This window comes from Salminus brasiliensis, chromosome 4 (genome assembly GCF_030463535.1).
Source record: "Salminus brasiliensis chromosome 4, fSalBra1.hap2, whole genome shotgun sequence".
In the NCBI taxonomy this organism is placed as follows: domain Eukaryota; kingdom Metazoa; phylum Chordata; class Actinopteri; order Characiformes; family Bryconidae; genus Salminus; species Salminus brasiliensis.
This window is the reverse complement of record NC_132881.1, coordinates 46087680-46101770: the sequence shown is the minus strand read 5'-3', so window position 1 is coordinate 46101770 and position 14091 is coordinate 46087680. Positions and strand designations below refer to the sequence as shown.

At 43.1% G+C, this 14091-nt stretch overlaps 1 protein-coding gene across 2 annotated transcripts in view; it reads right to left on the bottom strand.

Moving 5' to 3' along the window:
* galntl6 (polypeptide N-acetylgalactosaminyltransferase like 6) overlaps positions 1 to 14091 on the bottom strand; it is a 248123-nt gene that overhangs the window by 17803 nt on the left and 216229 nt on the right. For both annotated transcript variants that reach the window (XM_072678571.1, XM_072678572.1), the window contains exons 8-9: positions 6795 to 6912; positions 2154 to 2261 (exon numbers count right to left, since the gene is read on the bottom strand). In XM_072678571.1, the coding sequence (XP_072534672.1) occupies positions 2154 to 2261; positions 6795 to 6912 (226 nt within the window). The remainder of the gene's footprint in view (positions 1 to 2153; positions 2262 to 6794; positions 6913 to 14091) is intronic.

The following is a 14091-nucleotide window of genomic DNA, read 5'->3' as shown; positions in this document are numbered from 1 at the left end:
GTAAAGTTACAGAGCAGGGTCAGGGCCGAGTGCTGAACTCAGAGCAGAGTGCAGAAAAGTCCCCAACGCTCTGCTGAACCAATAACTGCAGAGTTCAGATTAGTAAGCTCTTATTCATGTTTGTTTAATGACAGTAATGATAGCATGTAATTGATGTTTAAAGTACAATTCTTAAAAAAATTAATATTATCATAAAATAATCTCTCTCTCTCTCTCTCTCTCTCTCTATATATATATATATATATATATATATATAGAGAGAGAGAGAGAGAGAGAAATATATACATATATCATTTAAGGCTTTTGTAGATATAAAAAAGACATGAGCAGATTTAATGAAATAGACTCTTGGTCTCAAAGGGTTAATAAGCTATCCGCAGATGATTATCAACAATGTTATGGTATAAAGTATTAGGATCAGGGTTAGAGTGAGTGTCATGTTTAGGGAAAAGTTCAACTGAATTTATAAGATTTGAGCCAATAATCTAAGAAGAACCTACAGCCGTCGAAATCTGGGGGAATTTTGAGTGTGTGTGCTATAAGCTACCAGTGATGTTTGAGGTGCGTCTACTGTTCTGCTGTAATGCTGTGTGATTGGATATCAGTAACCTGTAGGCTCCTGTTTACCTCCTAATGGCTGAAAAGCTCTTTCCACTAGCTGTCCTCCGAATTCCGACCCTGCAGTGAGTGCACTGTAGTGCCACCGCACTTCTGCTTGGTTGAAGATGTGAGGAGGGCAGTCTACTATTATGATGCTATTATGGGTTTATGTGGACTGTGGTGTGGATGGCACTGAACTGTAATTCTGTTACTCTGGGCAAGTGTGACTGTACTGTAACATAAGTATTCTACCATGTGGACGGAGGTGACTGTATTGTAATGCTGTTTATGCGCCATATAGATATAGGAGATTGTGGTGCATTATTGTTATTAATTCTAAAATCATTAGTGTCTCACAGACGTGACTGCACTGTAATATTGTTAATGCCCCATGTGGACAGAGTTGGCTGTACTACAGTAGTATTATCAATCTACAAGGTGGGTGGAGGTGATTGCAGCGTAATATGGTTAAGGTTCCATGTGGATGGAGATGACTGTAATGTAACATTATTACTGTTCCACTTGGGTGGAGGCACTGTTACAGTCCCATGTGGAGAGACCTGACTGTAGTGCAACATTGTTTTTTGTCTTATGTGGACAGAGTGTAGTGCAACACTGTTACTGTCCCCTGTAGACAGAGGTGACTGTAGTGCAACGCTGTTACTGTCCCCTGTTGACGGACATGACTGTAGTGCAACACTGTTACTGTCCCATGTGGACGAACGTGACTGTATTGCAACGCTGTTACTGTCCCATATGGACGGACGTGATTGAAGTTTAACGCTGTTACTGTCCCCTGTTGACGGACGTGACTGTAGTGCAACACTGTTACTGTCCCATGTGGACGAACGTGACTGTAGTGCAACGCTGTTACTGTCCCCTGTTGACGGACGTGACTGTAGTGCAACACTGTTACTGTCCCATGTGGACGAACGTGACTGTAGTGCAACGCTGTTACTGTCCCCTGTTGACGGACGTGACTGTAGTGCAACACTGTTACTGTCCCATGTGGACGAACGTGACTGTAGTGCAACGCTGTTACTGTCCCCTGTGGACGGATATGACTGTAGTGCAACACTGTTACTGTCCCTTGTAGACGGACGTGACTGTAGCGCAACACTGTTACTGTCCCCTGTGGACCGACGTGACTGTAGTGCAACGCTGTTACTGTCCCATATGAACGGACGTGATTGTAGTGTAATGCTGTTACTGTCCCCTGTTGACGGACATGACTGTAGTGCAACACTGTTACTGTCCCATGTGGACGAACGTGACTGTAGTGCAACACTGTTACTGTCCCATGTGGACGAACGTGACTGTAGTGCAACACTGTTATTGTCCCCTATGGATGGACATGACTATAATGCAATACTGACGGACATGATTGTAGTGCAACACTGTTACTGTCCCTTGTGGACAGACGTGACTGTAGTGCAACACTGTTACTGTCCCCTGTTGACGGACATGATTGTAGTGCAACACTGTTACTGTCCCCTGTGGACGGATGTGTCATGTAGATGGAGATAACTGTTCTGTAAGGGGTCTGTACTCACTCTAGCCAGGCTGGTCCCTGAGGGCACTTTGTACGGCACGTACTTCCTGTAGATGTGGCCCACCCTGGAGCACGGCACATCATACATACTACCTCCACACATCCATACCTGTGGGCAAGACAGAGACACATAAACATTCACACGCTGACCTGATATCAGATTTATTCTTTTTCATGCAGTGAGAGAACCCTCGCACAAAGACAGACAGTACTCAATATCTCTGAGAGATACGGAAGCAGAGTCCTGTGTGAGGACTCAGTGGGACTACTCGGTCTGGCTCAAAAGAATGGTGGGTTGGCTTGTGCTGTAAAGATCCACAGCACTGCTTCACAGTGTGTATGCATCAAATCCAAGCAGCATCCTCTCTGCGAGCTCCAATTATACTTCTCTGGTCCGACAGCAGAGGAGAGAAGAAAACCAATACAGATTTTAAGCAGTTAAAACATCTCTTCATTAGTTAACTGAATTGTTACACAACTACGAAATGTAAAACCTTAATGTTGGTCAAATTTATCAGTTAAGCAATTCATCAGTAGGGACCTACTTGCAAATAATCACATTACCTTTGGTGCTCAGGTAGCCAACAGGGCTCATTTTGTTTACTTTTTTACACAACCTGCTTGTATAAAATGCAAAATATTTTCGCACATTTGGAGGCAAAAATCTTGCCATGCAAAAATCAGCTCATTATTGTGAATTCAATTGAGAAGAATTTCGCTTGTGTAACCTTGTTGCCCAAAGCTGGTGTAACTGGACACTACTGTTTATTATACCACAGTTAGTTTTGATCCAGCAATGTGATTGGTTGAGAGCTCCTTATAGGCAAGTCTGTTGGCAAGTCGGCCATGTTTGCAACACGGTCAGGTAGTAATTTCCAGTCATGCTAAACCAGGCTCCTATCTACAAATGAAGAGAGACCAAAATACGCAAAACTGAAGTTTAAATTAACATTTTAAAAACATAATTTAACCCCTAACTCTCCAAGGCTTATCACACACTAAGGTGTATTACTCAGTAACTATTAGACTTAGTCATTAGACTTTTAAGGGGTAAATAAATCTGATAAAAAACAATAGTCAATAGTTCAATAGTTTGTAGTGTTTGACCTTAAAATTCACAAAAAGAAGAATTCCTCGTCTGCGGCGTTGCTATAAGGCAGGACTATATCCGTAAACTGATGCCATGTTGAGCAATACGAGAACTCCCATTCATATTTCATCCAGTGACCGGTCTCCCCTTTTTTATACCCTCTCTGGCCACAAACACACACAACCTAGCAAAGACGCCAGTGCTTACAAGACCGAAACAGCTGCCATGATAAAGCAGAAATCTGACAACATGCATCCGATTTGACGTTAGTGCTGCTACTGAATGACATCCGTTACTGTGGAAAACTAACATGAAACGAAAGCTATATGCTGGGGATTTTACGCTGTTATTAGCACATAAGAACACTACACATAGACACCATGGGTGCAGGCTTGTGCCAATGACCGCAGTACACCAGTGCCAATACCTCATGTTACAGCGCTCTCTCTGATGTATTACTGCGTAAATATCAGGCTTAAAGGTCCACCTGGCTATCTAACTAGCATAACCCAGCCCTACCCACTAGAGGCACAAACCTAAAACCATGCCTAAAATAATTGAAAATGAAAATACTGCAGGCTCTCTGGTATCTGCAGATAGATGGTGTTGAGTTACTTGTTGTTGCCAGAGCTCGGCCTTTTGAAGTTCAGGCTTCTACAGACTGCAGGCTCTGGGCTGGAGGAGGAATTCTGCTGGGCCTGTGACACACAGGGGGAGGTGAGTGGGCCTGGGGGTAGGTGGAGACACTTCCAGTCTCTGAGGGACGAGTCTGAAGGCTCTTCTCTTTGTCCCCTCTTGCCCTCCTCCTCTCCCTCACCGTCCTGCTGCGTATGAGAGAGCTGTGTGTGCGGATATCAAACGGCACGGGGCTCTCTCTCCCCCGCTGGGGCAGCTGCTTTAGCACTCAGACTGACTTCACACACTCGGTCCATATGGAGATGGATCTCTCCTCTGAGCATAAACCAAAGACAGGGATGTAACAAATGAGGTTTTATGAATAATTTTCACACGTTTATTCATATTTTTCAGCGGCACGTGGAGACGTTGCTGGGGAGGACTCGTGCTGCATTTTTCATAAAGCCGCCCACGTCCGACAGATGGACGCAGCTCGGATGAGGATAGCTGACCGGTACATAGGAAGGCGCCAGGCCTGCGCAGTCCAAGTTTTACTCCAAATGGCTGTAAAACTGCGGAGGCTGAACGTCGGGGCTGCTTCAGAGTGATAAGCAGCGCATTTCTCACTATTTACAGGATTAACTTCTGAAATCGCGAATGGTAAATGTCAAAGGCGGCTGTACATTTTAACATTAGAGACAGGAAACGGAATTTGACTGGTAAAACAGCAACCGAGAGACGGAAAAGACAAAAAAAAATCAAATAAAATCTGCCAAAGGTAATCTTAAAAAAGGCAATTTAGCTCCAGTACTATTTTTGCCGTTGCCATGGTTTCCAGAGGAGGAAAAAAGGGCTGCGTTCCAATAACAAAGTTCACTGACGGAGCGCGAGAGGAAAAAGCCTAATGAAAAAGGAAGGATGGCAGGTATGTCATCTCCGATAAAGAGAACACACACTCCCTCCCTCCCTCGCTCGCTCGCGTGCGGCGCCTCCGGTTCTGGCCCTGCTAATCAAAACCGAATCACCTCGGAGCCGCTTGCAATCACAGGATCACACGCGCTAATTAGTTTCAGCAGAGGGGCCAGCCTAAAAACCACGCTGCCGCCATCGCCTGTCTCTTCATTACTGCCTCTCTCTGTCCTCTCAGCTCCGAGCCTCCGGGCCATTACACGCGGGAGAGAGACAACAACAAACTCCAGCGCGCAAATTCACTGCGACTTCATAGAGCTGTCAGAAATGAGGAACGCTCCTGTGAAATCATGGAAGCAGACTGGATTCGTCGTGCAGGGAAGTGCCTAGAGAGCTGTGCATTTAGTGCTATCTGTCTGTTTGGCTGAGGACCTAAATTAAAAGCTACACAAATGCACGCTGAAGAAGAGTGGACCACAGACCGAGCCTTAATAGCAGGCTCCGGATGCAGGATGGTCCATTTATAGTCTGTGTAGATTTGTTGGAGCACTGCTCTATATTTTCCAATCGGTTCAGGAATACGTTCACTGTTCTTTCTGACTGACCCACTTGAGTTAGCCTGGGTCAAGTGCTTCGGGGGGCAGCGTCTCAGGACCAGCAAAGATGTGAGCACTCACTAGTTCTTCAGCCCAGTTTTGCACAGCCTGGTATAGCTCACTTCTGTGCCGTTCTAGGAATTGTACCAAATCACTGCAGCAAGTCCAGCATCACAGTCTTCAACCTAAACATATGTCTGTACTATATGTAATAGCATTCAATAGAATGGAATTACTAGCCATAACATTAGCACCACTGACAGGTGAAGTGTGGTGCCAGACATCACAGCAGGACACCTTCAGAGGTCTTATGGAGTCCATGCCTTGAATAGTCTGATATGTTGTGGTGGCACAGGGGGGACCTAATCAATATTAAGTGGTACTAATGTTATGGCTGAATGGTGTACATATACAATGATAAAAGAAATGTTGGTAGTGAGTGTTTAAGGTGGTAGTAACTTCAGGCTCCTGAAGATGGCGCTGCACGAAGATGATCTTGCTATAAATACCTGCGGGGTGTGAGAGTGACGGGATCCATACATTGAGAAGAGGTGGTACAGTGCAGTGAGCGTCTCTTTATTCTTATTTTCTCGTCTCTTATTTTCAGCATTTGGGCGTGGCCAAAGACCATAGTGTGAAGGAAGGAGCTGAATCTGCAGGTGTATGAAAGCTTCTGGTCATAAGGGTCTACCAGCAGTGGCAGAAACCCCAGTCTATAGGAATTTCTCCTCAGAATTGTGGCCTGAAAGATGAGACAAGGACCGCCGGCGTGTTTCATGGCTTGTGAATGAAAATTGCCTCAACATATGGAGCAAAGTGGCACGCAAGAGGCCTTTGCTCACTTCTGCTCTACAACGAGGAGAATATCTTGTAGGTTGGGATTTTTGCCACTGCTGGTAGACCCATATGACCGCAAGCTTCCATACACCTGCAGATTCAGCTCCTTCCTTCACACTACGGTCTTTAGCCACGCTCAAATGCTGAAAATCACTCCTTTTAGCCAATCATTAGCTGTATCTGCTTTGCGAGCCATTTTCCACACATCCAACGAGACACTCACTACACTGTACCTACTCTTCTCAATCTATGAATCCTGTCTCTCACACCCCACAGGTTCGGGAGTACTGAACTCTAACACTATATATATATATATATATATACTCACACACACATACCTACTATTTTCGATTTATTTTAGGAGTAAGTCATGTTCTAAAACTAAAACAGGCTCTTTATGTAGATATTCTAAAGGGCATGCTGTTCACACAGATGTGCTCTGGAAGCTTTACACTTACACAGATGAAACAAAGAACCCATTTGCCTCGTAATTAGACACAACTGGTTTCTTGCTGCGAACAATTTAAGTGATTGCTGTGCTTTCTACATACAATTTTCTAAAGGGTATTGAAGAGTTGTTGTATAAGGCTCTTACCTTGAAAGATATTTCATACTGCTCTCCACCCCAGATCTCCAGGCCTGTGTCATAACCTCCCAACTCCCAGAACCAATGCCGCCTCACAGCAAACAAACCTCCGGCCATCACTGGAGACCTGTGGAGGGGCAGAGAGGACCAAAATGTTCAATACACTCTCTCTCATAATTCATTTATTAGTCTAGGTTCTGTTGAAGCCCAAGCACAGCACAAAGGAGATGTACTGAAGGTCATTCAGAAAGCACATGCGCTCTATAGGTATATGGTTAAAGTAAAGTAAAGGTGCTGTGAACAAAACCTAGACTGGACGGTCTCTATGGCAGAGAAGTGCTTCAGCAGCCTCGGGCTCCTTTTTATTTTGCTCACTGTAATAAGCTCACAAATGGGTGAGCTTTTTTAGGGTACTGAAATAAGGTGACAAATGAACTAGGGATGCACCGATCCAATACTAGGGTCGGATATCAGTCCTGATACTAACAAAATTAGCTGGATTGAGTATCGGATAATTAGTCTGATCCATTCACAGAACCCGATTCTTGTGCCGCCGGTATTCTAGGCTTAATAACTCAGGATCAGGGTAACTTACAGGTGTGAGACATGTATCATAGCAAACAGCAAGTGTGGTGCCCTCGACCTGGCATCATCTCTCAGCAAGTAATCCAGCTTGTCTTTCATATAAGGAGAATCGAGAAGGGAGGAGCTGCTCGCTAATTCCAGAATGAAAGTCTTGAGCGCAGACAACACTGTGCCGAGGTCCAGCACAGTTATTTATTTTAGTGACCAATAAACAGAAATTGGGTTCATTTATATGTGTTCATTTGTTATAGTTTGTTTTATAAAGTTAGTAAAGTTATGTTTTAGTCAATTCTGATACCTTTAGTCTCTCCCTCATGGTAAGATTTATGGGATCGGTATCGGGTATCAGCAGATATGCAAAGTTCATGTAACGGTATCGGGTATCGGAACAGAAAAAGATGAACTGGTTCATCGCTAAAATGTACACTATTAGGGTACATAGGGTAGTTTTTGGAAAAGAGCGGCAGGCAGTAAGGAAGAACGGAGTGTTTGGCTTACTTAAGCTTAAGCTCAGCTTAGCCTTTAGTGGAGCAGCAACTACAGACAGCACACAGAACAGCCGTTAAAAGACTGTTAGTTGATTTGCCAGATGGGAGGATTTAAACTCTTCTTCCTTCCATAAAACCTTTTATACCGTCTATTTTCTCCCATTTTGGCCGTTTCATGCACACGCTAGAAAAGCCAATCACAGAAGCTATCAGTACACGCAAAGTGATCTGACTGCAGTGTCGTTTTTATAAGATTGAATGGTCAGGTGGGTCAGTCAGACTGGACTGTAAGACATTAAACACTATAGAGCTTAAAACAGTCATTTAAAAGGTTTCTACCAAACACAGTAAATCTGTAAAAATGTGATCGGATCATCCCAACCAAAACGTCCTCACAAAGCTGGAGGAAGAAACCTTGGGACGAACCAAAACTCACAAACCATCTTTCTCTGGTCAAAACCACTTTATAAATTATTAATACAATTAAGGCTATTGATAACAGGGTTGTGTGTTCGATTCCCGGGCTCAGCAAGCTGCCACTGTTGGGCCCTTGAGCAAGGCCCTTTACCCTCTCTGCTCCCCGGGCGCTGGGGTTGGCTGCCCACCGCTCTGGGTGTGTGTGTTTGTGTACTCACTGCCCCTAGCTCACTAGTGTGTGTGTGTGTGTCCACTACCACAGATGGGTTAAATGTGGAGGACACATTTTGCTGTACACTGTACAGTGACTAATACATGCACCTTTACCTTTTTTTGTTATGCCTGGGTATGCTGATATAGTAATAATAATAATAATAGTAATAGTTAAGAGACCATGTAAATGTCAGTGTGGTCAGTAATAGGTGGTGGGCAGCTGGTCTAGGTAGGTAGCAGAAAAAATCAGGTGTACATCAGCTGTAGGGTCACAACAGTGTGTTGCTGGGGGTTGCTAGCTGCCCTAGTTGCTAGATGGAGGCACAACTACAGCAATATGCTTAAAAGATAGCTATCAGCACATTACCACTCTTTCAACAGAACACAACCATTGCACCTCTCATATAATGACTCCTGTGGGTCCTCTAGTTCCCTGAACCCTATTTTTTATGCTCTCCCTGTAGAACACTGGGACAGAACTTTTATTAACACTATTAGTAACATTACAGAAGATCATACAGAAAGGACATGCACACTATAGGTATGGGGGTGAAATTGGTGTGTGAAGTAAAGGTGCAGGGAACTAAACCTAACGGATGGTCACCATAGCAGAGAAGTGCTTCAGTAGCCTCGGGCTGCTGGAGTACTGGGCTTTCGCTCAAAGGGTTTGTTCTCTTCTCTGAGTGCATACGGACATTACGCTTCAACTGAAATTCACTGCTGCAGACCTCACTGAATACTGAACGGTATTAATACGGTACAGCATGTAGGCACTAGTGTAGTGGTCAGAAAAAAGAAATGTAAAGCTGTGGTTTTAAGTTTTAGATCATAGAATTCCTCAGTATTCATTACGGCTTCTATCAGCTCATGCAGGTCTCATGGCCGTCCAGGCTTTCACGTTTCATGTGGATCCACTGTCCGACTCCAGCCTGTAGAAACCAGACTTCGGTGACCTGACCAGTCTCAGGCAATGAATGGGGTGCATGTGGATGCTGGATGCAAACCTGAGCTCACTGCTGTCAATATGGCAGATACCAGACTCCTACGCACTGTTCGGCAGCAGACTGAGCCCAGATCAAAGTGAGATGGGGCCGGTGCCGGTGCCCTGTGGGCAGCAGCTGCTAATGCAGAGCTAATCCTGCGGCCTTGCCCAGTCCTGCCATGTGTTTTAAGCTTTCAGACACTGATCACTGGCATATCACTGAGGAACTGTAAACACATTGAGTTGTGTTGGGCAGTTATGAGGCAGCTGTGTAATACTACAGGAGTTAGGCTCGCATTAAATTGGTAAGAATGTAAGGAATGGATTTAGATGGTAGAGCTGAGGGATATGTAAATCTTTTTTGATCATGATATTTAAAGACTTTTTTACGATATACAATATTTATCATAATATTACATCATTTAGACAAAATGCCCCAACAGCGTTAAAAATAATAATATTTATAAAAAAATATATATATATATAAGAAAAAACTCTCCCATACTAGTACTGAGTACCGTGATTTTTACTCAAAATATGCTGCTCAATTAAATAAGCCTGATTAGATTCTTTGTAATGAAACATGCAGTTAATCTGTGCTCTATAAGCACTGACGATATTCACCATACACTCATAAAATCATACTGTGTACCATGATCACGATATTTATCACGATAAAATAAAATCTTGTCATATTGCCCAGCTCTATTACTGGGTACATTACCCTTTCCCTTACTCTTCAAATCAAAAGTACAAAAGTATTAAGCCTTTTTCAGAGGTGAACCATGGCTATTAGACATAAATGTCAAAACTGCAAAATAACGATGGAGGAAACCCTACAATTATGATAATTTCTGCTGGAGCCTCAACAATAATTCTAATAGCATGTTACAGTTAAGTGTATCATCCTTTTTTGGAAGTTCTAGATGAAACATCCACACTTAAAAACTATTTTACTAGAAGCCGGTAACAGATATTTAAATATTATTATTTTTATCTTATTTGCAGAAGTTTTTTAATGTCTCTTTAAGGGTCCTGGCACGGAGCTGCCACCACAGTTTTCCAGTTCTAACAACAGACTGGAACCTGGTTACACAACCAGTGAGTGAGCCAGTGAGCAATGTTTTTCCTCATGTTATGTATCCCAGCCATTGGAATCAAACTGTGATGACCTGTAGCTTTAAGTCAATATCTTGAAGGCCTAAAAAATCCAGTTTGGACAGTTTGGACAAAAAAATCCAGATTTGCACATCTGTGTTAGCAGTGGGCGCAACCTAAAAGTAGCTAAATGCATTGATTAGAAAGGGTGTCCACAACTATTTGGACTGATAGTGAATATTGAAAATGCCAATTCTAATCAATGCATTTAGCTACTTTTAGATTGCGCCCACTGCTAACACAGATGTGCAAATCTACACACACAGCTTGTCTAGGCCCTGTAGAGAAATACTGCCAATAGAATAGGACTCTCTGAAGCAGATGAACATGAACCTATTGGCACCATGCCACCTAATGCCAGGTGTGGGCTAGAGGGGTATAAAGCCCCCCAGCATTGAGGAGCTGTGGAGCAGTGGAAGAACTGTGTTCTCTGGAATGATGGAAAGTGCTCCAGCTAATATTTTTGGTATGAGTTGAGGAGTGGGGGTCATCCAACATGTTGACCTTATTAACGCTCTCGTCACTGAATGCAATTAAATTCTCACAGCAATGCTCATCCAAAATCTGGTAGAAAGCCTTCTTCCCTGGAGAGTAAAGAGAGCTACTTCAACAAAAGCAGAAAGGTATTTTAATACCATTAATTTTGGAACAAACACTGACTGAGCTGGTGTCCCAATACTTTTGTCCATATAGTCCAAATAGTCTATACATGCTATATAATTGTGTAATTGTGTTTATTATGTGTTACAGAGGTCTCAACAGTGTGTTGTAGGGAGTTGTGTGTCTTTTAGCAATGACAGCTGTCCTAGTGAGTAGATGAACGCAGGACTATGGTAAGATCGCTGTGTGGGAAATAACTTTTATTACTCGACTACTTTACTGCCCCCTTAAACCACTTTAACACAGGCGGCCCTGAGCACAGTGTGTGATATTACCTGTGGTCTAGTAAAGTGCATCATGGCACATATTTCACTGCAACATATCAAGAGCATACATCAGGACCTTTGTTTCTGACAATCAATTAAAAAACAATATTAATTTAACAATCACATGTATTAGATTGAGGTGAATTTAAAAAGGCCCAAAGTGAGAGAGAGCGAGAGTGAGAGAGACATAGGGGGGTTAGAGTGGGAGAGGAATAAACAATAATCATGGGAATGGGGTTTGTGTAAAGACAGCCAAACTGGATGAGCAGGAAGGCGCCAAAATCAATTTGCTCTCATGTAATACCCTCCGGCCCACTTCCCTCCAATTTAATAAGATGCTGAAATATAGCAGTCGACTCAATTAAGCCTGCTAATGAAGGAGCAAGCACTTCACTGGCAAAATTACCCAAGTCTTTTTTCCCCTTCCAACACTCGTGCCAATAATAGAGAAGGATAAGCAAGCAGATTTGGAGGCTTTGTAAAGAGAATTTTGGAGGACTTAATCTGGACCAGCCTGCTGCAGCTACTGGGTAGGATGGTTGGTGAGCTTGGGGCTGGGTGGTGGAGCGGGTTGCGACTGTTTGATCAGGTGAGTTCTTGGACAGAACTAGAAAACAACTTTACTAAAGAAGAAATGAGGACATAGGGGGAAGAGTTTGGAGATGCCACAGGCTGTCAGAAGTACCACCTCTTTACTTTTTAATGTACACATAATGGGATGAATTACAGCGCCCTCAATGATGTTTGGAAAAATACACACATATGTGATTAAAATATGATTTCCAGACTTTAATTGAAGTGTTTGCAGTGCATCCACATTGGCTTCACCAGGTTAAAACTACAACACTGTTTTACACAGCCCTCCTCGTCCAGGGCACCATAATGTTTGGGACATTAGGCTTCACAGGTTTTGCTCAGGTATGTTCTATAGCTTCATTAGTGCGGATATAAGATACCTATGCTTGCTTCTAAACTTTCAAACAGTTGCCACTGCTTAACATGAGGACAAGAGCTGCACCAATAAAAGTGAAAGAAGCTGTTATGAGGCTAAAACAAGAATAAACCTATTAGAGACATCTCATCTCATTAATCTTCAAACAAATACACAGAACCAGATCAGAAACAGTCTTTGGTAGGCAGGTGTGTATTTGAAAGAGCCTCATATCCGCAGAATACTTCATAAACATAAATGCAGAGATGCAAACCACTAAACAGAATGACCAGATCACAGTTAGCAAGAATTCTGGGGGAAACAGATCTTATGGACAGATAAGACCAGAATCAACCTGAATAAGAGTGATGGCAAGAGCAAAGTGTGGAGACAGAGAACTGCTCATGACCCAAAGCATGTTACCTTATCTGTGAAACATGGTGGTGGGAGTGTCATGTACTGGCACACTTATCTAGTGACGAAGTAAAAGGCAGGGGCACAGTGAATCCACTCCAGTAAAGTCCAGTAAATGCCTCCAAACTCATTGCTTCATCCTACAGCAAGATGATGACCCCAAACATACTGCTAAAGCAACTCACATGTTTAAAGAATAAATAAATAAAAAACTCGCCAGTCACCCGATTTAAATTCAACTCCACTGGGTTTAAAAACAAAGAAAGGAGTGCATTTCAGTGATGGTTTTATAGGGTCAGATATTATGGTCTGTTTTTATGTCCCACTGTAAAATATCTCCACACTGCAGAACCTGAACTCCTTTTTTTACCTTCTGAGAACGTCCTCACTGCAGCCAGCTGGGCAATAATGGCTGTTAATGGTGCCTTGAGGACACCAGATGGCGCTCTTATCACTGTGGTTAAAACAAAGACTTGGAACTGGAGAAGTATTAACATATCCAATACCTGACCCAATAAAATATGCCTGGATCGGGTCTGTTTCTGATCCACTGGATCGGATGGGGACATCCCTACAACTTATGCTAAAATATCTCCCCTTCTACCAACAAACACAAGTGTGCTATGGACTAAACGTTTAGTAAGTTTAGGCACTGAGAGAGTTTCTCTGTCTGAAAGTGAACAGAGTGAAATGAGTGGAGAAATAATGGATCACAATGTAATACGAGGTGTTTCAAGGCGTGCAGGCCACAGGCGACCTAAGAGGGTTAACTACTGCCAAAAACTGAGATGCTGATTCGCATACACGGAGGGTGAGATGAGCCAGGAGTGCTTTAGAGTAGCTTGATTAAAGTAGAGCAGTCACAGGTTTCACTCAAGCAAAACTGAACGTAAAACCACTCACAACTACTACAAAACCTCAAATCCTAGAGACAAAGCTTGAGTACAGTAACTGAAGTGCAGGTAATAATGTAATCAGCCTAGAGGACAGATCTGATGGCACTGGAGTGGGTGATGGACATGAGCTTTGTATCCAGGGAAATTTCATGAGCTTTAAGCAATATTGTCATTCATGCATTCACAAGCAGAAAGACCAGTGGAGATGTGCAGGAGGACTGTTTTGCCACATTATCATCATCATCATCATCATCATCATCATCTGCAAATTCTGACTTCAAACAGACCATTTCTCT